The following is a 22,854-nucleotide window of genomic DNA, read 5'->3' as shown; positions in this document are numbered from 1 at the left end:
TGTGTCAAAAAGCAAGGTCAGTTCGAGTAATTGAATGTGAAAATATATTTTTTTCTGTTATGATAACCAGTAGATTGGCATGTATTTAATTACCAATCAACAAATTACATTAAAAAAGATATAATATACTTATAACTATTATGTGGTTTATTTGATATTTCAAGGTTGGTGTCTATTGGAAAGTGGTGTGCGACAAGCCCCAGGATCCGTCTGGAACATCAGTGAATGTGAAGTGTGTGCTTGTAGAGATGCCCAGGTTGTCTGTAATGAGGTAAGACTTACACAGTGCAGTTAGTGTTGGGATCATAGTAGAATTGTGAATGAATGATTGATATTGGCAGTATATTTTTTATATTATATTACTTGCCCACTACAGTTATTTCTGTAAACAATATGATAATGAAATATCATTAAGTACAAAATGGACATGACATTGTTGTGCACACACACGAAAGACAATGCAATTACTTTTTCAGTTATATGCTCACAAATAGATTAGAAAACAGTTCGAATCCTTAAGTTACAATTATCCCCAGGTGAGGTGTGAGTACAGCCAGTGTGGACCTGGGGAAGAATTGGTGACGAGACCTGGTGCCTGTTGCCCTGAGTGTGCCATCAATCTCAACCTCTGCTTCCATGATACCAGACTCAGACAGGCAAGTATCTGTTTGTACAGTATGTATATATTTAATATTGCATGGATATTATTGTTTACTTTACTTGGGTAATGCTAATAGTAAAAGATTCCAAAGATTGCAATAACTAGTTGACTGACACTTTGATCACACACACAGGATGGTGAGGTGTGGAGTTCAGGAAGCTGTCGTGTTTGTTCCTGCAATTCTGGCAAGGTTACCTGCCACACTCCTGCCTGTGCCCCATGCCCTCCAGGTCTGGCTCCTGTGTCAAGCACATCAGATGATTGTTGCCCTGAGTGCCAACCTCTGACATGTCCTCCCAACTGCATGACCTGTGTGCCTGGTTCTCCTAACCCCACTTGTACCATGTGTGAAGAGGGGCATTACCTCCAGGATGGGACTTGCATCTCTTCTTGTCTGGAGGGATGGTTCCAGCAGGGTGGTGTGTGCCTGGCATGTCATCCCTCCTGTGCTGCTTGTAATCAGGCTACCAGATTCCACTGCAGCAAGTGAGTGAATATTTTCTCATTGTTTTTCAAAATAAGGTTCTTGTGTAATCTGTGTAATATTGCATGATGATAATCGTATGATTTATCCTGTATGATTCAATTGTTTATTATAATTTTCAGGTGTCACCTCGAGAGCATGCTGCGTGAGGGCGAGTGTGTCTCAGACTGTGGAAGAGGCTTCTACCCAGAGGCTGAGTCTTGCTTCCCTTGCCATAGTTCTTGTGCAGAATGTTCAGGGCCTGAGGCTAACCACTGTCAGGTGTGCCAAAGTGGAGCCTATCTCCATGCTGGCACTTGTGTCACCTCATGCCCAAGAGGATATTATCCCAGGTAAGGGCATTGTCTCTACACTATATGCAAGATTTTGGTGTTGGTAAATGCACTAGTGGAGTAGGTATGATACAAATATTATATTAGGTATACATCAGCAGGTCAGTTCTTCTCCATTAAGTGTTGGTTAATGTATGCTTCTGTGTATATCATCACAAGCTAAATATTTATGCACCTGTTATTAGTTAACAGGAATAATCAAACTGCAGATCATCTTTCCTCAGTCACTGACCTGGTGCATTTTCAGAGAACGGGTGTGCGAGGTGTGTGAGGAACACTGTGAGAAATGTGGAGTAGGCGAATGCCTGCTCTGCCAGGATGGATTCTGGTTGCAGGATGGACGCTGCCTTGACCAGTGCCTGCCTGGACACTACCAAGGCCCTCACAACACTTGCCTCAGTAAGGAGAGAAGCATGCTTGCAGTTCTTTTGGAAGTGAAGTGAAACTATATTGCTCATGAGACTGATAGTGTATAGTTTGTGTTTTTGAGAAATGTTTATATAAAGTGGATTAGCAGGAAAATGTTTTAGATGCTTTAATAATTGAAATAATCAGATATTTAGGATTTATATATATATATATATATATATATATATATATATATATATATATATATATATATATATATATATATATATATATATATATAGGGTAGCAAACTGATACTGTATAGTTTGGAACACATTTACTGATATACTAATATGGAAGTACAGTATATGATCTGAGATGTCATGTAGCATAGTAACTACAATATGAAAGAAACATGATGAATATAGGATACCTTATTAAAGGAAATCTGAGCAGAATCACTAAATAGATATTTCACAACATAGGCTGTCATAGTTCATGCGGGACCTGTGATGGACCAGGAATATTATCCTGCACTTCCTGCCCACACTACTTGCTGAAGAGTGGTTCAGCTTGTGTGGAAATGTGTCCTAGTGGGCACTACATGGGTGCTGAGGAGTGCCTTCCCTGTGACTCTGCATGCTCACAGTGCCTGGGTCCGGGAGAACACAGGTATGTCTTGTCTGTTTGGTAATGCACTTTGTTGTTGGTAAGTTAATATTTCCTCTTGGTCTGTTGGTGACATCAAACTTGCCATTCAAAAACGTTTTCTCTTGTAATGAGTCTCCTTTATGTTTTATCTTGTCTGTCAGTGATTATTTTAGCAGGTTTACTTAATAACATAAAGGAAAGAAAATGTATAATGTCTTATAGTTGAAGTTAGTGATACAGTTTTTTTATGAAATTATGAATATCATTCCTTTAACCTTAGCAAAAATATCCTAAATTAATTGTGGGTATCTGACTTTTTGTTTTGAACAGATGCGTTGAGTGTAGCAATGATAAACAGGTGGTTGTATTAGTCAATGGAACAGCTGGTGAATGTCAGGATACATGTCCTGAAAATCAAAAGCTGATGGATCACATTTGCATCAGTAAGTTAAGATGTCTGCACCGTATTTCATTAAGAGTTTCTTCATTTAGTTGATGATAGTTATTTTATCCCTGATAGTTATATAGAAGGAAGAATCCATTTGCCTTTCCTGATTCTGATGCATCATATCACACAACTGTGTATGTGAAATACTGCAAAGCATTGAGTACCTAAATACTATTATGACAAAAATATTAATGAGCTGTAAGCTGATATATATAAATGTAATTCGGATACAACTAGATAAAAAATGTTCACAGTTGATATATGTATCCTTTTTCCTAAGGTGGGTCTAAGGGCTGCAAGAACTGGCATGTGTCAGAGCCAGAGTCATGCCTTGAGTGTGAAGACGGCTGGCTCTTCCAGGAACAGCGCTGTGTCAAGGAATGCTCTGGTGGCTTTTTCCAGCAAGAAAGTGGAAACGTTTGTTTGCGTGAGTTCTGTCTCAAATTATTTTTATGAAAAATAGTAAAGTTACTTTTAAAAATGGAAAATGTTCTTGTAGTTTGTAACTAGAATAGATGAAATCAGAAGGACTTTTCTCTCTTTTATGAAAACAAAAAACTTGTCCCATTCAGCCTGTGATCCAAGATGTGAGACTTGCTCTGGACCAAGCCAGAAACACTGTCTAAGTTGTCATAAGAAAGCCACACTACATGAAAGAGGAGAGAGTGCTGAGTGTCTCACGAAATGCTACCGAAGGACCTTTTTGGCTGAAGACAATACTTGTCAGAGTAAGTGTCGTTGTGTAATGAGGATATAGGAATATTTATCTCACAGTTTAGACTCTAGCCATTATATCTATAAGACATTAAAAAATATATATATATATTCTAAAAGCAAATGCTCTTTTTGATGATCTGTAAGTTGAAAAGATTCATATAGCTTGTGCTGAAAAATGATATTACTGTTCATGAATTACAGCTGATATCCATAAAATATATATATTCACAATACATTTTCTCCTTAGCTTGTCACAAGTCATGTGAGGCGTGTGCACCCGATCCTGGCAACAGCACCCTCTCCCTCTGCCTGCAGTGTAAAGGGAAACGCAAAATCCCTCAAGGACAAGAATGTGTGAACGTCTGTCATAGGGGCCATTTCCATCATCAAGTACTGGACAGGTGCATCAAGTGCCATCCAAGTTGTGCCACTTGCAAGGGTGAAGCCTTGAATGATTGTATAAGTTGCCATGATCATGCAGAGTTAACTTCTGAGGTATGTAGTTTATGCATTTCGTCTGCTTAAACTGGTGCATGTCAAAAGTATTTTTGATGTCCCAAAGGATGTGAAGGATATCTGCTTGTTGACTTTTAAAAGCGTAGAATATACAATTAATATATTTATAAGACAACTGTATAACCTTTATGAAAGTAATGATTTCCATAATCAGTTAGTGTTTCTTACCTATATATGTTTGCTAACTCGAGGGAAGTAGTCCCTGATAGAATGTGTAGCTGATATTGTAATACATTGAAGTAGGAGAATACTTGAGAGTCATTGTATGTCACATAACTTACACATGAGATTTAAATAATGAGGCTGTACAAAAGAAAAGCATTTTACTTCTTCCTGATCATAATTGTCATTTGTCCATCATCATATATGCAACAGGGTACTTGTGAAGAAACCCAGTGTCCAAGAGGATTCTACGCCTCTGGTGATGGGGGTTGCATACCTTGTCAGGGTGATTGTGACACCTGTAGCAGAGATGGAACCATTTGCATCACCTGTCCTCCTCACCTTCATTTGCTCTATGGCAAGTGTGTCACCAAGTGTCCACACATGTTTTATGCGGACGATTCAGCTGGCGGTGAATGCCAGGAATGCCACTGGACTTGTGAGGAATGTCTTGGCCCCACAGAGTCTGACTGTTTGAGTTGTGCTGTGAATATGTTCCTTGAGGGAAACAAGTGTCTACCACAGTGTTCTCCAGGTAGGACTGTGTGATTTCTGTAAATTTTGATTTGTTAATTCCATAGAAGAGAAACTCAAAAATATTAATGCTAAAGTAGATTATAATTTTTTTGGATGATGTAAAAGATCTGTTATATTTCTCTTAAATATGATGTTATTCTTTGAAGGTCACTATGCCATGGGAAAGACATGCATGCCATGCTCAGCTGGCTGCACAGCTTGCAACAGCAGTTCTGAATGCCAGGCCTGTCATTCCCCATACCTGCTGCAAGATGGGCAGTGTTCAACATCATGCAAATCTGGAACCTTTGCCAATGTGTTCAATAATAACTGCAACAGTAAGATCACTAATTGTTTATCAACACAGTATCATTCATGATTTCAAAAATAAGTATTTGTTTTTATTCCAGTTTTATTATACCTACTTCTGATCATGTCATTATACATCAAGAACAACAGAACCTGAACTTATCTAAACTGTTTTGATTCTACACAGAATGTGGGGAACACTGCATGAGTTGTTCCTTGTACGAGTGCCACGAATGCCTCCCACCGTACCTGCTGCAAGATGGTCAGTGTGTGGACAAGTGCAGCAAGGATTACTTTCCAAGCAAAGATGATGGCATCTGTTACTTTAATATGAAAGCACCCACTTTGAGGATCTTAGCCCCCTTGGTTGCTGAGCACAACAGACCTCAGATAATCAATGGGTCTATCATTTATGTCCAAGATGCTGACACCCCCAACAACCGTCTGAAGATCATTATAGTGGAACCACCCTCTAACGGAGTCATTTTCAAGGTCGGGGGAGGAAAGAAGATGGTTATGAAGAAGGGGCATCAATTTGCAGTGGAAGACATGCATGAAAACAGAATTTTGTATAAGCATGAATCAAATCGTCCTCTGTATGGGGAAATGAGCCTACGTGTCACCGACGGGCATTTTCGTTCAAGCGTTGAAATGATATCTGTAAACGTGATCTCGAAAAATCAACCAGAAATAGTGACCAATGAACCTCTGATTGCAGTCCGTGGTGGCAGCCAAGCTATCACCAGCAAAATACTGGACATCCGCGACCAGGACAATAGTGAGAGTGTTACAGTAACAGTTGTGGATGGGCCAAAGAATGGCCATCTCTCTGTCAGAGGAGAAGAGTTGGTTTTGTTCAACTTGCAAGAACTAGCCGAAGGTGTGGTTATGTACACTCATGATGGCTCTAATGTTACATCAGACATGGTGCTTCTGCAGGCATCAGATGAACACACAGTGGTAAACTTCCTCTTTCAAGTGTACATTGTGGATCATGAGAAAAGCATCCCTGTGTTGGTGAAGAATCGTGGTGCTAAGGTTCAGGCAGGGCACCGTGTCCAGATCTCCCCTCAGTTACTCCAAGCTGCAGATATCGACTCTGACAATGGCAACTTGGTGTATGCCCTTCTCCCCATGCTCCAAAACCCAGGTCATGGTGAGTAGATAAACACTAACTTTGTCCCAGGATTTCTTTAAAATAGTGTTTTACTTATTCATATAGAAGTGAAAAAGCAGAATCAAAAGCACAGTAGCACTGCTTTCTCTGTTATTTTCAGGCAAGTTGATTTTGATGATCCCATTGCCACCTGCCCCAGATGGCTTCTACAATGATGGCTGGACACAGATGGACGAGTCGCACCTTATTCGCCCAACAACCAGGTATTGAATAAAGCTGAAATATTTAAATATATTGATGTTTTTTCAGACAGAAATTTTTCTCATGCACTTGATACAAATCAATTTGTACATATTTTCCAAAGTCTCCTTTTACATATTACTTGAATATGTATCACATGCTATAAGGGAAAAGTCATGTTTCATCAAAATCCCCTCCAATGACAGCTTCACCCAACGCGATGTGAATGAGGGTCGAGTGTGGTACATTCACACAGACAAGCAGGGGCAAGACAGTCTCATCTCAGACCAGTTACTGTTCTCTGTAGCTGACAGTTCTCACCCGCCCAACATCCTCTCTGATCAAGCCTTTGTCATCCAGGTTGAACCATCTAATGAACCCTCTGAAATGTCCCCAACACCTGGTGTTCAACTTGATATTACGGTAGGAAAGGTGTTTAGATGGAGTTTTGAATTAAAAAATAAAAAGAAGATTTAGAAGTTAGATACATATTTCAACCTTATCTCATCTCCTGTATCAGATTTACTTATTAAACTTCTTTAATGCAGGTCCAGGAAGGGCAAGCTGTCAGCATCACACCTCAGTACCTGTCCTTCTCAGGTGGAAAATCTCCAGAACACATTACATATACCATCACACAACCCTTGGGTCCATACGATGGCTCACTTTTCAATATCGACTCGCCAGGTCTTGAGTTGAGGCAGTTTACACAAGCTGACATCAATGATATGAAAATAATCTATATGCCTCCTCTTGGTGACATTGGTGATGAAGATAAATTCTTCAGCTTCAAATTTGTCGGTATGGAAAAGTTTTAATACACTTATTTGATTAATAGTTTATCATTATGTTCATAAACAGGAAGGTGTATACCTCCATGATGCATTACAAGAGACTTTAAAGGTCTTGATACACATTCCTTGAAGTTTTGAACACAAGAACCTATTTTCAGTGAGTGACCAGATGACAGGAGAGCCAAGTGGTTTGCCGGAACAGAAGTTTACAATCCACGTGGTCCCTTTCCAGGGCTCTCAGCTGGCCTTTACTCATGAGAACCCTGAACTTATCATTCAGAGTGTTAGTACTTGAGAAGTTGTGTTATCCTTAAAAATCTTATTCCCATTTGTTGCATAATGAATGTAGAATTTCATTTGTAACATAATGTAATATAGGAGAATGTTATGTACTGTGACATGTTTTAACAGTAGATGAAAATAACATGTTTAAAGTGTAGTAATATATTTTATAATGTTATCCGGAATATATAAAAATGAGCACAACTTAAACTGAATTTACCTTTGCAGCGGGATTCAGTATTGCTTGAACCACAGTTCTTCGAGCTGAAAAACTTGGATCAGATTGAGGAGATTGTGTTTATATTACTAGAGGCTCCTCAGCATGGTACCATCACTCAGGAGATTAATGGAGAGTCCTTTATGTTTACAGAACGTAAGACATGAATTCCATGTTATGTACAATGGTTTTGTCAGTTTGTTTATTTGAATGTGGAAGACAAGTAATGTTAGTTATATTATTTAGACATATATATTCAGTGTTTTACCTCCCCTTAAAAAAACATGTTAAAGAGTATTCTTATTTCCTGCCCAGAGGACAGTTTCACCAAAGATGAAGTACTGAATTCCCGCATAATGTACACACACGATGGATCAGAGTCAAGCTACGACTTCATAGTGATACTTGCCCTTGGTCATTCCTCTGAAGCCAGCTCTAGGATCTCCATCACAATCAGACATGAAGACGACAGACAGCCAACGAAGAGTGAAAACGCCTCCTTCTCTATGACTCTGAGGGAAGGTTTGTGTCGAAGGGAGTTTTTTGTATGAGGATTAAAGATTTAATGTGGACATACTCCCCACATATATTTCCCTTGAAGAAAATTTTTTTTAAAGTGACAATACAATAACCAATTGATGTATAATTACCACATCGTCTGTATATCATTCATGGAATCAACCCACATCATGCACTTCTTACAGGGGAGTCCAGAGTTCTTAGTAGGCTGCAACTTTACTTCACTGATGTCCACTCTCCCGATGAGGACCTTGTATATACCCTTACGAGCCAGCCTCTGTACGGAGCTCTCACCATCCTTCAGCCAACTGGATTCTCTCAAATGCTCAACCAAACACACAAGTTCACGCAAGCTGATATATTATACGGTCTCATCAACTATACTTCAAATGTGGAAATCGGGATATCGGAAGTCATGGATAGCTTGGTGTTTAACGTAACTGACCCTAATAATAACGTATTGAGTAACCAGGTGACTATGATTTTTTAGATTTTGTTGATATATTATAGACAGGGTACATGTATTAACAGTGTCTTAAAAAAGTATTTCGAATAGATGCCTAGCATAACAGCGCAGTGTGAATTGTGTTATTAGATTAAATTATGTGTGTATAGGTTTACTTTCATAATGCTGTACAGATTTAGATAGATTGACTTTTATTTCTATATCTTTAGCTAGAATTGCTTTCATGTCAGTTTTTTTTTTTTTTTTTTTTTTATTACAGTTACATTTATATGCAGCTGTTCATTAAGCTCGATATTTGTATTAACGCAAGCATCAATTAATCAGGTGTTAAAAGTGAGGATCCAGCCAGTTGACAACCAGGAGCCTAGAGTAACTGTTGGACCAGCAGTGGAGGTGTTGGAGGGGGGGAGTGTTGTGCTTCCTCCGTCCACTGTCATGGCTACTGATGCTGACACACCTCCAACGGAACTTAGGATCATTATTGATGCACCTCCAATATTTGGATACATTACTAATACACTTGCAGGTGAGGGAGAGAGAGAGAGGTGTTTTTTTGTTTGTTTGTTTTCACAGGTACACAGTAGAAAGTGAATTAAGTTTATAAACAGTACTTTATACAAAACACATTTTTTCCTATCCAAAGTAAATTCTGAGAAACTAACAGAAAGCACAGTCCCTTCCCTAGAGCCTAGAAGCAGTCCAGGGAACACCTCTCCCATGCTAGAATTTACTGTGGGTGATGTCGTTGCTGGACGAGTGGCTTACGTGCAGTCACAGCACCGTCATCAGGAGCCCACACAAGATTCACTACTTTTCCACGTGAATGATGGCATTAACTCGTCTCCTACCATGAGAATCAATATCACAATACAGGTAGGTCATGAAATGAAAAAGTAGACATATGTGGAATATGTATTTAAAAGGGAGGGAAATTTTTATGAATTGAAAGTATATAAATATTGTGGAAATTGATATAACCATCATTGAGAACTATGAATAAACCAGCATTAATATTATATTACTATACCAGAAGCGAAAATAATAACAATAATGATAATAGTCATCAAACTTTTCTCAAGCTGCATTCTACTCATTTCTTCAGCAACGTAATTTGGTTTCACACTATTGCAGCCTGTAAATGACGAGTCACCGGTTATTTTGGGAGAGCAAGTCATACTGGAACAAGGCCAGACCATTGTCATCAGGAACCAGTCCCTCTTTATATCAGACACGGACACGGAACCTGAAGACCTGATAATCACTATCCAGCAGTCACCTTCCCATGGTATGTTATAGATAAGAAATGATTTTCAGTCTTTTTCAAACAAGGAGTCATTGGTACTTTCAAAGATATAGAGATTCAAGGTTATGAAATGGAAATTTAATGAAACACTTAACTTTTTCCTCAGGGTCTGTACATAAGAAGACATCACCATATGTATCCATTAAGAAGAGTGAACTGCTAAGTCGAGGCCAGAAATTTACCTTCAGAAACCTTCTGGATGAACTTGTCTTATACAGTCACGATGGTTCTCGAGACCCAGAAGATGTCATGGAAATTATGGTAAGTCAAAACCGGTGAATTTTATAAACACTGCATGTTTGTATGTGTATCTATCTATCTATCTATATAGTATATATATATATATATATATATATATATATATATATATATATATATATATATATATATATATATATATATATATATACTTATATTAATATTCATAGTGCTTTATATATATACTTTATATATATATATATAAGTATCTCATTTTATATAAATCTGTGGACATGATTTGCCTAATACTCTTTTCTTTTGAAGAATCATAGATGTACTAAATATTCTTCCAGGTAAGTGATGGTAACCACGAAACAGGAGGCATCATTGAATTCATCATTCTGCGGAAGACTGACGAAGCTCCAAGACTAAGACTGAACCATGGCCTCACACTGAAGGCTGGTGAGGTGTCTCTGATCTCTCCATCTTTGCTTATGGCAGAGGATGAGGACTCGGAAGTGGCCAAGATAAAATACGTTGTGACGAGACTTCCCACATCTGGGAATGTTGAACTGTTCGAGCAGGAGGCGAACGCTTGGAGGCCTCTCACTGTGGGTTCAGTTTTCATGCAGGAAGATATCCTCAATGGCAATGTGAGGTAAGGATGATACCGGTTCATGTGGACAAATGTAGGAAAGGGACGAGTGAGAATGAATATCCTTACAGTACAAGAGATGTATATAACTGGTTTTGAATATTTCATCAGAAATGTATGTATTTCTGATGAAGATATATTTGAAACTGGTAAAATACATCTTTTTGTATTGTGAAGATAATCATTCTCATTCTTACCTTTTCTACATAAGGACAATACCATTACTTTTATATTATCATTTCAGTAGCATTTGGCTATTTTATGATTATCTGTTTCACTGATTTCTCAAGGCCAATTTAGGCTGTGAGAGGTTATACACTTGTGCATTCTGTTTCTTTTTTGAAAGAAAAGAAGAGAAATATATTTGCAAATCTCTCTTTCTATTGATTTATCTGTCTTTATGTGAAGCATCTTTTTATTTGGTTTCAAAAGCAAATTGAATTCTAATGTGAATAATTAATAATATACAAACATTTTGCAGGTTTTCCCACCAAAAAGACACTCAGGCTGGGACAGACACACTGCACTTCAACCTCCAAGACACAGAAGGCAACGTAATGATGGACCAGGCTCTCTCAATCACCGTGTTGGAGGACAAAGTTCCGCCTCGCATCACGCTCAATGTTGGTCTCTCGCTTATGGAGGATGCCTCAGCTCCCATAACTGCTGATCTCCTGTCTGCCATGGATGCTGAGATGGACCCAATGGAATTGGTATTTATGGTAAGAATGTTGAGTGTTAATGTTGCCTATAGATTTGATAAATTTGTGCAAGATTTAACAAAATGTGAAATACTTGTTTCTCAAAACAGATTGAAAAAGGAATATTTAAAATTGCACTGCCTAGTCATAAAGATAAAGAGAATGTCCTTTTTCCATCATCCTGAAAGAACTAAATTCCATAATACAATAATGACTCAAAGAACAGGGCCAGATGTATAATGTTCCGTACTCAAATTTGAACTTCCAAAACAGTTGACAAGTGGTCCTAACCATGGGCAGCTAGAGCTCGCAACAGCCCCTGGAAAAGCAGTGACCACCTGGACACAAGGAGCACTAGAGTTAGGAATCCTGCGCTACCAGCACCAGTCTGCAGACGAGAGCCCAACAGATCAGTTTACTTTCGTGGTTTCAGATGGGTGAGTCAGACGGACTTTGAACAAAAAAACTGATATGCTTGATTATGATGGAGAAATTTTTGAATGTGGATACCTTATTTATCTGCAAAACAGGAAAAAAAACAGTTACAACAGATAACACAAATGGTATACTTGTTTTCAGTTATAACAATGCCAGCCAGTCCTTCCACATCAACATCATTCCTGTAGATGATGAGCTTCCTCTTCTCGTGCTGAATCACATCAAGGTACAAGAAGGAACAAGAAAAACTATATCACAATTTGAGATCGAAGCGTTGGATGCTGACACCAAGGATGACCTCATTATATTTGAAATTACAAGACAACCTCGCCATGGGAGTTTACAGATCAAGAAAGGAGACAAATATATAGATACTAAGGTATAATAGCAGTAACTTGTATCATACTTATGCTTGTATATTATATATTGATGTATGCCTGGACTTATAAATAGTATTTATATTTTACCATGTGTATGTTCAACTTCAACAGATTGAAACACAGTAAGTAAATTGGAGAAACATCAACAGTCCTCAGAATTGTATGTAGTCATGTTAGTCAGACTAATGTTCTATAGTAGCATCCATATTTTTACAGACATTCAGCATGAGAAACTTATACAGTGGAGATGTGTCCTACCTCCATGATGGCTCTGATGCCTCTCGAGATTCCTTCAAAATCAAAGTTTCCGACTCGACTAACAGCATGTACATGAAGGGGAGAGGAGAAGAGGCCACACGAGAACCTTCCACAGTGCATATTGAGATCTCCTCTGTGGATGATGGAACTCCCATTATCACAGCAAACACAGGACTGCATTTTCTCCAACATGAGGATGGCAAGGTTTGTGGCATCTCTTGGGAATGTTCTGCATGTGATATTGAACTAATTAAGATAAAACAATTAATGAAATGAAATTGATTACAATACTTTTGATTAATACAGATGAAGACTTCAGTTCAGTAATTTATTACCCTGAGTGGAAAGTTTGCTCTCATTATTATTTTTTTTTTTTTTCTGTTAAGAACAAAATTCTAAAATCTTATGAGATCAATATGAGTTTTAAACAATTTCCTCACATCAGGAAAAAATATAAATATAAACTTGTAACTCTAGGCTCAGAACATCATAACATCACATGAGCTACATGTAGAAGATGAGGATACAGCTCCCGAGAGTCTCAAGTTCACAGTTGTAGCTCCACCCAGTCACGGGGTTCTCAGGCTCACCACTCATGAACGACCTGTCATGTCATTTACACAAGGTAATAACCTAGATGTTCTTTAGGGCTATTATGAAAAAAGTTGTGATTTTGAATTACAAATGGGAAACAGTATTGTTTGGTATGTATTTGTATTACATATTCATAATGATAATATTAAATCATTTCTTCCTATTAGCTGACATCATCTCTGGTCATCTCTACTATGAACTCACTACGTATGCCCAGTCAGTAACAAGTGATCACTTTACCTTCGAGGTAACCGACAGCAAGCCAAATACAGTGACTGGAAATGCTTTTCACATTCAATGGTCCTGGTTTGTTGTTGTTCAGAGGGAGTACAATGTAACAGAGTCTGATGGAGAGGCAAAAGTACTAGTAAAGAGAACAGGAAATCTAAAACAGCCATCAGTGGTCACCTGCACAACACACACAGGGTCTGCCAGTGGTGGAAAGGGTAGGGCAAGAGGAGAAGACTTCACGGAAATTACTGAACCCATAGAGTTCGGAGAAGGTGAGACAGAGAAGTACTGTACAATACCAATACATGATGATGAGGAATTTGAAGGGCCAGAAGTCTTCACTGTCAAACTTACAGATCCAAATTATGCCTTGATTGGGAAGCCTAAAAAGTCTGTGGTGACCATCTATGATGAGGAGGACAAGCCAAAGGTAGAGTTTGAAACCAATACTTTTGCAGTTGATGAAACAGAGGGATTTATTTTTGCAAGATTAAGACGCACAGGTGACCTGAATGTTCCTGCATCTGTAATGTGCCTTACTAAGGATGGATCAGCTATGGGATCAGAGCCTAATCAGCTGACAAGTGGAACCGATTTTATTCACCGGAACCCTGATGAATCTTCCAGAGTTGTATTTCCTCCTGGGGTTAAAATGTCAACTTGCAATGTAAAGATCATTGATGACCCTGAATTTGAAGATAATGAAGACTTTATGATATATCTAAAAGATCCCTCAGATGGAGTGATCCTTGGGGAGATTCATGAAGCAATAGTGAGAGTTAAGGGAGCCAATGATGATTGTAAAATAAAACTGACACAGACACAGTACAATGTCTCCGAGAGTGAAACTGCAGTGTCGGTAACTCTGGATAGGACAGGCATTGACCTCAACTACTCCTCCAGTATTTGGTGTGCAACCAAAGCCTTCCAACCAGAGGAGGCCCAGCCCTCTCTGGATTACATTCCTCACTCAGAACAGGTTATCTTTCCTAGTGGAGTTCAGACTGCTGTTTGCAATATCAAAATTATTGATGACAAAGTAAATCCAAGGCTTGAAGGACCTGAGAAATTTGTGGTGTTTATCAGCACAGCACAAAATGCATCTATAGACTCCTCTGCTGCAGAGGCAGTTGTGACAATACAAGATGACGAAGATGCACCATCCATGCAGTTTACTCTACCTGAAATTAAAGTAAGAGAGAACCAGACTGTTGTGAAGATACCTATTCAACGCACAGGGGATTTAAGCAGAGTGTCAACTGTTTACTGCTTCACACGACAGCGCTCGGCAAAAGCAGGCATTGATTTCATAGAGAGACCGAACACAAAAGATTCAATGGTCACTTTTCCTAGGGGAGTCTCAAAAGTAGAATGTGAAGTGGGTATCCTGGATGACTTAGTGTTTGAGAAAGAAGAAGAATTCATTGTGAAGTTATCTCACCCTGAATCCCCCTCGCATCTACAGCCAACTGTGGGAGAAAACAAAATCACACGTGTCTCCATTCTAGACTGGGAGGACAGGCCTAGGGTATCCTTCCAGAGAAATGACTACACAGTGGCCGAGCCCTTGGCTGGGGAACTAACTTCAAAGTTCAATATCCCCATCATCCGGCTGGGAGATGTTTCTCAGGTTACAAGAGTAATGGTGTCTACTAGAGATGGCTCAGCTGCTTCAGGCACTGACTATCATCCACTTCATGCAGAGGTTGAATTTCCTCCAGGCAATACCTCGTAAGTTAAACCTTTTTTTGTATAACTGAATGCAAGCACCCCACCCCCCTCCAGATACACACAAACTCCAATTTGTAAAATGCTTTAATATAAATCTATTACTTTTCTTTTTTCTCTGTCAGAAGTGCTTCATTAGTGGTTATTTTTTCCCCATTTCCAGCATTGACATGGAGCTGACCATTGTGCACAATCCTTCACGTCAGTGGCATGAGACCTTCAGCCTGGTGTTAGGACCAGAGGAACCAGTTAATGCAGAGTTGGGAACTATCACAACAGCTGCAGTGACCATTCTCGACCACAAGTCTTCGGGTAGTTCTGTCTTGCCAGCACCTCCAGTAGTGACATCACTTCTGCACTATGATAACATTGAGGAGCACCTCGGAGAGCCTGCAAGTCCTGGGTACCCACTGGTGTGTGTAACACCCTGTGACCCCAAATACCCAGAGAGTGCAAAGACAGCAGAAATGTGTGCTCAGGCTGGACTGAATGCCTCCCAGATGCAGTATTCATGGGAAGTAGCTATTCCTGCAGATGGTGATGGACTTCTTATGCCATTCCACTCTCTCACAGATGACACTCTTTTTGCCAGTCCAAACACCAAAGTCTTGGATTCCATGTTCTTTGCTAGGCATTTCCGTGTCCGTTGTGTAGCTCAGCCAGTGCGCAGTGATGGAGTGTTTGGCATCCCCCTGCGGAGTAAACCAATCTCTATTGGAATCCATAATGGCATTTGCCAAACACCACTGGTTCCTGGCCAACCTGGAGGTTTCCAAAGCCAGTCCTTCATAGCTACACTCTCGTACATAAACTCCACAGATGAAAAGCATCCAAATACTGTCAAGATCCATGTTGAAATACCTCACCAGGATGGCATGGTGCCCATCGTCTCAACCCTCCCCGTCCATAACCTCCGCTACTTGCTGACTGAGCAGCTGTACCGTGTCCATCACACCTGTTCTAACATGGACCTCACAGCTGGGTTCTTGGCTGAGGCCCAAGATCAGCATCCCATCAACCCCAGACCTTATCAGAGTGACTCCAGGCTAAGAGAGGTATGCAGATCATTTAGAATCATTAACATGAATGACATAAACATATGAACTTGCATTACATTTGTATTTACAAATTTCGCAAACTTTGAAAAAAAGAAAAAAGAAAAACGTTTCTTGTACTAATTTGACTTATTTGTCCCTCAGAAAAAGTCACTGGAGTTGTATCAACACCTGGATCTGAAGACTTGCATGTGGACTTTCTCTGCTTGGTTCTCAATGTCACAGTTGGTGGACCAGTGTGGTGGTCAAGTGGTCTCCGATTTTCAGGTTGGTTTCATATTTCTGAAAGATTATTGTTAACACCAAACTACAGCATTTTACTTGTTCTGAGAGAATCATGGCACATAACCTAAAAAAAAATACTGAATCCTAAATGTTTATTTGATTTAGAAATCAGCTCTTTGGGAGTATTTTATTCTGAATAATATTAATGAGTATTTATCCTAAGCATTTTTAATAACTTTACATAATAACTTTAATAATTTTCTTTCTCCCTTTTAACTCGTTTAGGTTGGATCTGGTGGACAGAGCTTCTTAACGGTTCGTGTTCCTCTGTATATATCTTACGTGTACGCAGCATCACCACCAGGATGGGCTTCTCTAGACCATCGCACTGAACTCTCGGTATCTTTCTACTATAATACTCTCCTCTGGCATCAAGGTCTTCACACCCAACCAACACTGACAGCTAAGATACAGGTTAGAACTGAGTAAGATGATAAATGTTAAACTACTTGATATTAGTAGAAGGGTCAGGACATATTAATAATGAAACTGACTGTAAGCTTTGATATTTATGATCCTAAGCGCAATGTCCAATATTATGAGGATGCAATCATGTTTCAATAGAAAATTAGAAATGTTGGAATAAGTGTGTTTTTACAAGATATTTAGTTTTTTTACTTTTGAATCCAAAAGAGTTATGCAAAAGAGATATTATTCTCCTTCAGAAAAGTTATATCTGATATCACTAGAAATGAGGTAACATTCTTTTATTCCAATCTTTAAAAAAAAAAAAAAAATTATCAGGTGACAAGGATATCCATAGATGAATCTGGGCGCCTTGTGATAGACCTGAAGACAGTAGCGAAGTTCCGTGGACAGTTTGTGCTCCAGCATCCTAATCTGGAAGACCACACCTCAAGGCTAGTGGCACCTGAGGACCTTGAGATACAGTTCACGCTGGAGTTAATGTGGACGGCTTCCACATGGGATGGGCCAGAGCAGGTGAGATGGTTATTTCTCGGTAGTAAAGGAAAGCGGTTACTGCATAGGCTTGTGTGTTTGAGGGATGATTATTGGTCTTTTGCAGTATGACTGAATTATGAATAGAATAATGATATTGAAAAAAGGGACATAGGTACTTTTTTGTTTTTATTGTATCTTCTCTCCAAAAATCATAAACAAATCACATTTCTTTATCGTGCTTTCCTTTTACCCTAGGTATGGCGAGCCACCAGTGAATACAACTTGAAGGATTACACGGGTAAATACAAACTGGAGCTCATACCGTGCACAGTGACACCCACACAAGGCTACTCGGATGCGTCACCACCCGCCTGCACCCCACACCCCCCAACGACGTTCCCCCTCCCAATTGCCATACAGCAGACTCACCGCCCTGTACCTCTTATTTACACACTCAATACAGACTTCCAGTTGTTCAATAGCGAAACCATGTTCCTCATGGATCCCAAGGATGTGGATAATTTGCAGGTGAGATGTGGTTTTGTGTTTTTCTTATTTATTATTATTATTGTTTGTGCTTGAATGGTTATCACAAATCTGGGAAATCAGGTGATGGGGTTTGTTGCTTTGTGTAGACATATGTGTTTTTTTCACCTATTAATCCATGCATTTCTTTGTAATAGCAGTTATTGCCCTATATGTTAAATTTTGTAAGACTAGATTATGTGAGATATTGAGAAATTGGATATTGACAAAATTTAAGATATTGACAAAATTTAAAATAAAAGATCTCTAATCAAACCTTTTTGGTTTTGAAAGTAGAAATCATTCTAAAAATAGACATCCTTTCTTGCACAGAGATTTTTCAGAACACAAGCAATGTGTGATGCAATAACAACTAAATCTTTCTCATATATGAAAACAGGAAGTGGATTACAAAGGAAGCTACGGCCCAGGACAAACTATATATGGAAGAGTTCTCTGGCACCCTAGCCAAGATCTGCACTCTGCTTACAAACTCTACATCCAGCGAGTGTTCCTATGCACCGGTGCGGAAGGGTGAGTTTGCCAAGTTTTGTTATTTTGCTGTTGGTTATTTTCACATATATTTTGGGACTTCATGGATTTGACTCTAATTGTTAGTATTGCACTTGTTGTAGTGTCAGGTAAGTAGTTATTAGATTTTAGTCTCATTGTTAATACTACTTGTACAGTTTTCAAGTAGCATTTTTCATTACTGTTAGTGAAAATCATCTTATTTAGTACAGCTCTTGCATTTTAAAATCGATCCATTAATACTAGTGTATATTGGATTATTTCCTTGAATTTTTGATATTTAATCATATACAGGTTATGTTATTTAATAATATACATTCCCTTAATAAAATAAAATACTGTTTAGATTATGTTATAGTTTTTAAACAACACACTATATTCATTAAACTAAAACCCTAGGTACGTGCCTACCTATGACCCCACTGGTGAGCTGTATCAGGAAGGACCTCAGTACGGATGCATTCAACCCTCGAGCAAGCTGCGCCATAGGTTCCTCATCCTTGTAAGTGACTGTGTTTTGTCCTAAGATAAATAGGCTAAGTGTTCCCACTTATTAAAGGTTTACTCTGAATGTGAGAGCAAAAAGGTTTACAGTTTTTGTTTTGTTTACCTACTTTTGGTATAAAAAAGGATATCATAAATTTTTATTCTAATTATGAGAGCAGAGAGAGGAAGAAAAAATATTTGTAATATAACACCACAGAAAAGTACAAAAAAATATCTTAGTCACAAATTTTTGTAATGTAACTCTGACATGAAAATGGAGGTTAATAACTCTGATCTTCCATGGAGTGATCTCTGTATATTGCTACATGTTGAAGCTTTCATTTAGAAAGACTGTAATTGCCAATAAATATTTGATAATACAGCATCCTTGGCTGTTCCAGGACCGAGAGCATCCTTATGTAGAAGATGGCAACCTCAGCATTCCAAAGATTGAAGCCAACTTTGCTGAGGACCTTCCTGAATATGAGACTTTGCATCAGTTCTCAGGTGTTGATGGTTTCTTGCTAAAGACGGATGCTCTGTACGAGGTTAATTCAGGTTATCAGTGGTATCTCCAGGTAAGATTATGTGGTTATAATATAACTACTTACTTTACTCTTCCTTCCCTAGGTGAGAAAGTTACTGTTGTTTTTGAAAATTTTATGAGAAAAATATTATGTATATGGGTGTTGGTTTCCTTTTTTTTTCAAATTTACCTTTCCCTTCTATAGGTCCTATATACCATTGGCCCGAGCAGTAGTCGCAGCCGAAGAGATGCCCCAATGCACACAATTCTATCTCAATTCCAGTCAAAAGAGAACGACCATAGGCGAACACTTGTTAAAAGAACTCTCACAGACCTATCAGAAGATTATGTGAAAGAGGAAGGTGAAGAATTGCCAACACCTGCTTTTCTCAGGTCCCTCCATACACGTAATGGAACAAATATGCGAGGTTTCCAGTTGGACACGGGTTCAAAAATGGATGACGGTTCCATTTTCCTCAATGTGTTGTATGTCATTGTTGTTTTAGTTGTCCTTCTGGGCATAATTATTGCTGGGTTGCTCCTGGTGAAGAGACATTTCAGAAAGTCAGAAAAGGACAAAGTGATTGTTGTGCGAAGCCTAAAGAATGAGAGAGAGCAGTTCAGAAGGAAGGGAGAAGGAAAGATTCAAGAGAGACCAAAGACACTGCCCCCTCACATGACCCTGAACAGTGAGAGCAACTTACAGACAGTCAAGGTCAAAACATTAGCAATAACAGTAAGAAATAATTTGGAAGATGAAGGAACAGAAGTGTAAAGAGGAAATAGCATCTAGAAGGGGAAAAAATCAAAAGTTCCTCACAGGGTCATGTCTGATATGCTGCATACATGTGTTAAGACTTTACTAATACTGAGATAGAGACTTGTGTAGTGACCAGACACTGAACAGTTGTGACATGAAAACCTGAAGGAAATACATGAAAAACAGTGAGAATTGAGCTTGAATCTCTATAAATCACTGACTTGAAGTTTCATTAGAGAAAAGAAAAGAGCATGTTTTTTTATATTGTAAATACAAATGGTTTAAGATAAAGTCTCCAGAACCCACTGCAAGCTGATGCTAATTTCAGTAAATACTGAAAAAGGTTACCATTAAGATGTGACACGTTAGATTTACGTGCAACATGACAAAGTTAACAATTCACAGTAAAGCTTATGTAATTCACATTTTTCATATTTTTATGATCTTTCACCTTTAATTCATGACTTAATTTCTTTCTTACAACTACTCTGGTGCCCTCTCTACTTTTTTTACTAAGTTCCAATGCATACTTATGCTGTGGACAAGTTAGCATTTAAATGAGTTTGGCATCACCCTAGTCTTATGTGCAAATGTTCCAGGCTTGTTAGTTACCAATAACTTGCTTTATTGTATGGCTACATTGTCAATAGTAAGCCTAAATCCACTTATCATATTGAAGAATTTTGACTTGTACCAAAATAAAAATATTACTGTACTGTCAGTTAAGGCACACTATATTATAGTGTCCACACATTCCCAGTGAGTGCATTAACAGTTATTCAAGGATTTCAGTAAACAGCAGCCTGAACTTTATCTGATCTCACGTGATATGTTTACAGGTGATGTAAATCCATAAACTGCATTTCTTTATTTCACATTATGAAGTTCAGCACAAATTAATCACCACTTATGTGTAATTTCCATAACTAGTCGGTATCTCCCTTAAGGTCTGAGCTGTGTTGTAGTTTGCGGGCCTCTATTTTATATGATATGAGTCTATTAGTGCCATACAGTTGTGTTCCTATGTCATTAGCCTATTCAATTTACTGTATACTTGACTGCATTTACTTGAAAATAAGGTTTATAAAATACAGGAATATATAAGCAACAATGAAGAGGGTGAATTGGTGTAAAATCAGATGACAAGAAAAGAAAGGTTTTCAATTTCTCTGTCCTTTACCAAAAAGTCACTATAATTTAGTATTCCATATGATAATAGTAAGAAATTGAACAAATAGCCCTATGGAAGTGTATTTTTATGACCAATGAAGTTGATCTATCAACATTTGATAAGTTTACAGGTGTGAAAATGTATTTATTTCATTCACATGAAAGACAGTTGGTTTTATTTCTTGTAATTTTGTAATATATTTGTAAAGTTGCATGAATGATATCCAATTGCTATTTATTAAATTTGTGAGATGTAATATATATAATGACTATGTACAAGAATATTCTGGAGACAGCAAGTTACCTTTTTAATCACAATGGGTTCAGTGTTTATAGCATTGGTTTGAGGTTGTGAGATAATAAACACCAGTTAATGCTTTTACAGATTTCCTTCTATACCCATAATGAGAGTATGGAATAAGATCATAATTTTCTTAAACACTGCAAAGTGATATCACATCTGTGAAACCGTGAACAATCTCTTCATATGGAATATAAAAAGAAAAAGAAGCTTACACCCAATCCACCTTATATTCAAGTAAATACAGTGCACATGTATTTTTCATGTTTATTTACTACATCCATGAACCATATTTTGGGATAATGGCCCATTTGTTGTAGTCTCAAACGCATTTACTGTTTAACCCTGCAGAAGTATAGTCATGCAATGCAGGCATATTGAACTTAATGAACAATGCTTGCAGGTGCTATTTCTAGTTTATTTACCATTGGAAATTAAGAGTTATCAACACAATTAATGTCTAGGCACATTGTTTATGCTGCTGGTTCTGTGTACAAGTTTCTGCATTTCAGAGAAACATCATCATTCTGAGCCAGTCTGAACCTGGTTGTCTTTTAAGGGGACACTTCATCACTTAATTATTCTCTCAGGTGTAAGAAGACACTGCCATTGTAATAACTGATATTTGAATGTTTATTTATTTAATAAAGAATGAATATTAGTTTTGTTTGCCCTACATTATGACTGTATATGAAAAAAAAACTAGGACCGCTACACACACTTAAATTTTAAGATAATGTTCATGACTGATTGTAGCATGAGTCTATTCCAAGAGAGAAAAAATGTTCGTGAGATTGTAAATATATTCCCAATGTTAATATTTTTTCACATAAACCTGAGTAAATACCTATGGAAGTAATATCTGTGCAATATTTTAGACAGACGGACAGATAGATAACCTTTAGCTTCCAAACCCAAAAAGCTCATAAAAAAGCAATAAATTCTTTCTGAATAATAGGTGCCTAATTATTTCCTATTACTGAATTGAAGGATTGAAAGAACATACCCATTTTAGGACTACACCTTTTGCTGGTCTGTATGTCAGAT

At 38.1% G+C, this 22,854-nt stretch overlaps 1 protein-coding gene across 3 annotated transcripts in view; it reads left to right on the top strand.

Moving 5' to 3' along the window:
• Positions 1 to 22,625, top strand: part of LOC113810593 (extracellular matrix organizing protein FRAS1) — a 255,690-nt gene extending 233,065 nt beyond the window's left edge. For all 3 annotated transcript variants that reach the window (XM_070126951.1, XM_070126950.1, XM_070126949.1), the window contains exons 7-47: positions 1 to 16; positions 165 to 271; positions 537 to 656; positions 795 to 1,147; positions 1,268 to 1,477; positions 1,725 to 1,876; positions 2,311 to 2,497; positions 2,807 to 2,919; positions 3,205 to 3,351; positions 3,497 to 3,652; positions 3,889 to 4,136; positions 4,533 to 4,854; positions 5,003 to 5,173; positions 5,332 to 6,300; positions 6,422 to 6,524; positions 6,708 to 6,924; positions 7,050 to 7,302; positions 7,454 to 7,578; positions 7,806 to 7,950; positions 8,110 to 8,316; positions 8,499 to 8,785; positions 9,104 to 9,305; positions 9,453 to 9,652; positions 9,911 to 10,064; positions 10,189 to 10,343; positions 10,634 to 10,938; positions 11,417 to 11,657; positions 11,910 to 12,073; positions 12,216 to 12,453; positions 12,671 to 12,916; positions 13,190 to 13,337; positions 13,474 to 15,268; positions 15,429 to 16,320; positions 16,465 to 16,587; positions 16,831 to 17,019; positions 17,350 to 17,547; positions 17,764 to 18,036; positions 18,434 to 18,567; positions 18,964 to 19,066; positions 19,452 to 19,628; positions 19,782 to 22,625. The exon at positions 1 to 16 is cut by the window's left edge and continues 144 nt beyond it. In XM_070126951.1, coding sequence (XP_069983052.1) covers positions 1 to 16; positions 165 to 271; positions 537 to 656; positions 795 to 1,147; positions 1,268 to 1,477; positions 1,725 to 1,876; positions 2,311 to 2,497; positions 2,807 to 2,919; positions 3,205 to 3,351; positions 3,497 to 3,652; positions 3,889 to 4,136; positions 4,533 to 4,854; positions 5,003 to 5,173; positions 5,332 to 6,300; positions 6,422 to 6,524; positions 6,708 to 6,924; positions 7,050 to 7,302; positions 7,454 to 7,578; positions 7,806 to 7,950; positions 8,110 to 8,316; positions 8,499 to 8,785; positions 9,104 to 9,305; positions 9,453 to 9,652; positions 9,911 to 10,064; positions 10,189 to 10,343; positions 10,634 to 10,938; positions 11,417 to 11,657; positions 11,910 to 12,073; positions 12,216 to 12,453; positions 12,671 to 12,916; positions 13,190 to 13,337; positions 13,474 to 15,268; positions 15,429 to 16,320; positions 16,465 to 16,587; positions 16,831 to 17,019; positions 17,350 to 17,547; positions 17,764 to 18,036; positions 18,434 to 18,567; positions 18,964 to 19,066; positions 19,452 to 19,628; positions 19,782 to 20,351 — 11,115 coding nt within the window. In that variant the 3' untranslated portion in view covers positions 20,352 to 22,625. The remainder of the gene's footprint in view (positions 17 to 164; positions 272 to 536; positions 657 to 794; positions 1,148 to 1,267; positions 1,478 to 1,724; positions 1,877 to 2,310; positions 2,498 to 2,806; positions 2,920 to 3,204; positions 3,352 to 3,496; positions 3,653 to 3,888; positions 4,137 to 4,532; positions 4,855 to 5,002; positions 5,174 to 5,331; positions 6,301 to 6,421; positions 6,525 to 6,707; positions 6,925 to 7,049; positions 7,303 to 7,453; positions 7,579 to 7,805; positions 7,951 to 8,109; positions 8,317 to 8,498; positions 8,786 to 9,103; positions 9,306 to 9,452; positions 9,653 to 9,910; positions 10,065 to 10,188; positions 10,344 to 10,633; positions 10,939 to 11,416; positions 11,658 to 11,909; positions 12,074 to 12,215; positions 12,454 to 12,670; positions 12,917 to 13,189; positions 13,338 to 13,473; positions 15,269 to 15,428; positions 16,321 to 16,464; positions 16,588 to 16,830; positions 17,020 to 17,349; positions 17,548 to 17,763; positions 18,037 to 18,433; positions 18,568 to 18,963; positions 19,067 to 19,451; positions 19,629 to 19,781) is intronic.
• The last annotated feature ends 229 nt before the right edge of the window (positions 22,626 to 22,854 follow it).

Source organism: Penaeus vannamei, chromosome 11, assembly GCF_042767895.1.
Source record: "Penaeus vannamei isolate JL-2024 chromosome 11, ASM4276789v1, whole genome shotgun sequence".
In the NCBI taxonomy this organism is placed as follows: domain Eukaryota; kingdom Metazoa; phylum Arthropoda; class Malacostraca; order Decapoda; family Penaeidae; genus Penaeus; species Penaeus vannamei.
Note: the sequence above shows the minus strand (reverse complement) of the source record. Positions and strands in the feature narration are given on the sequence as shown.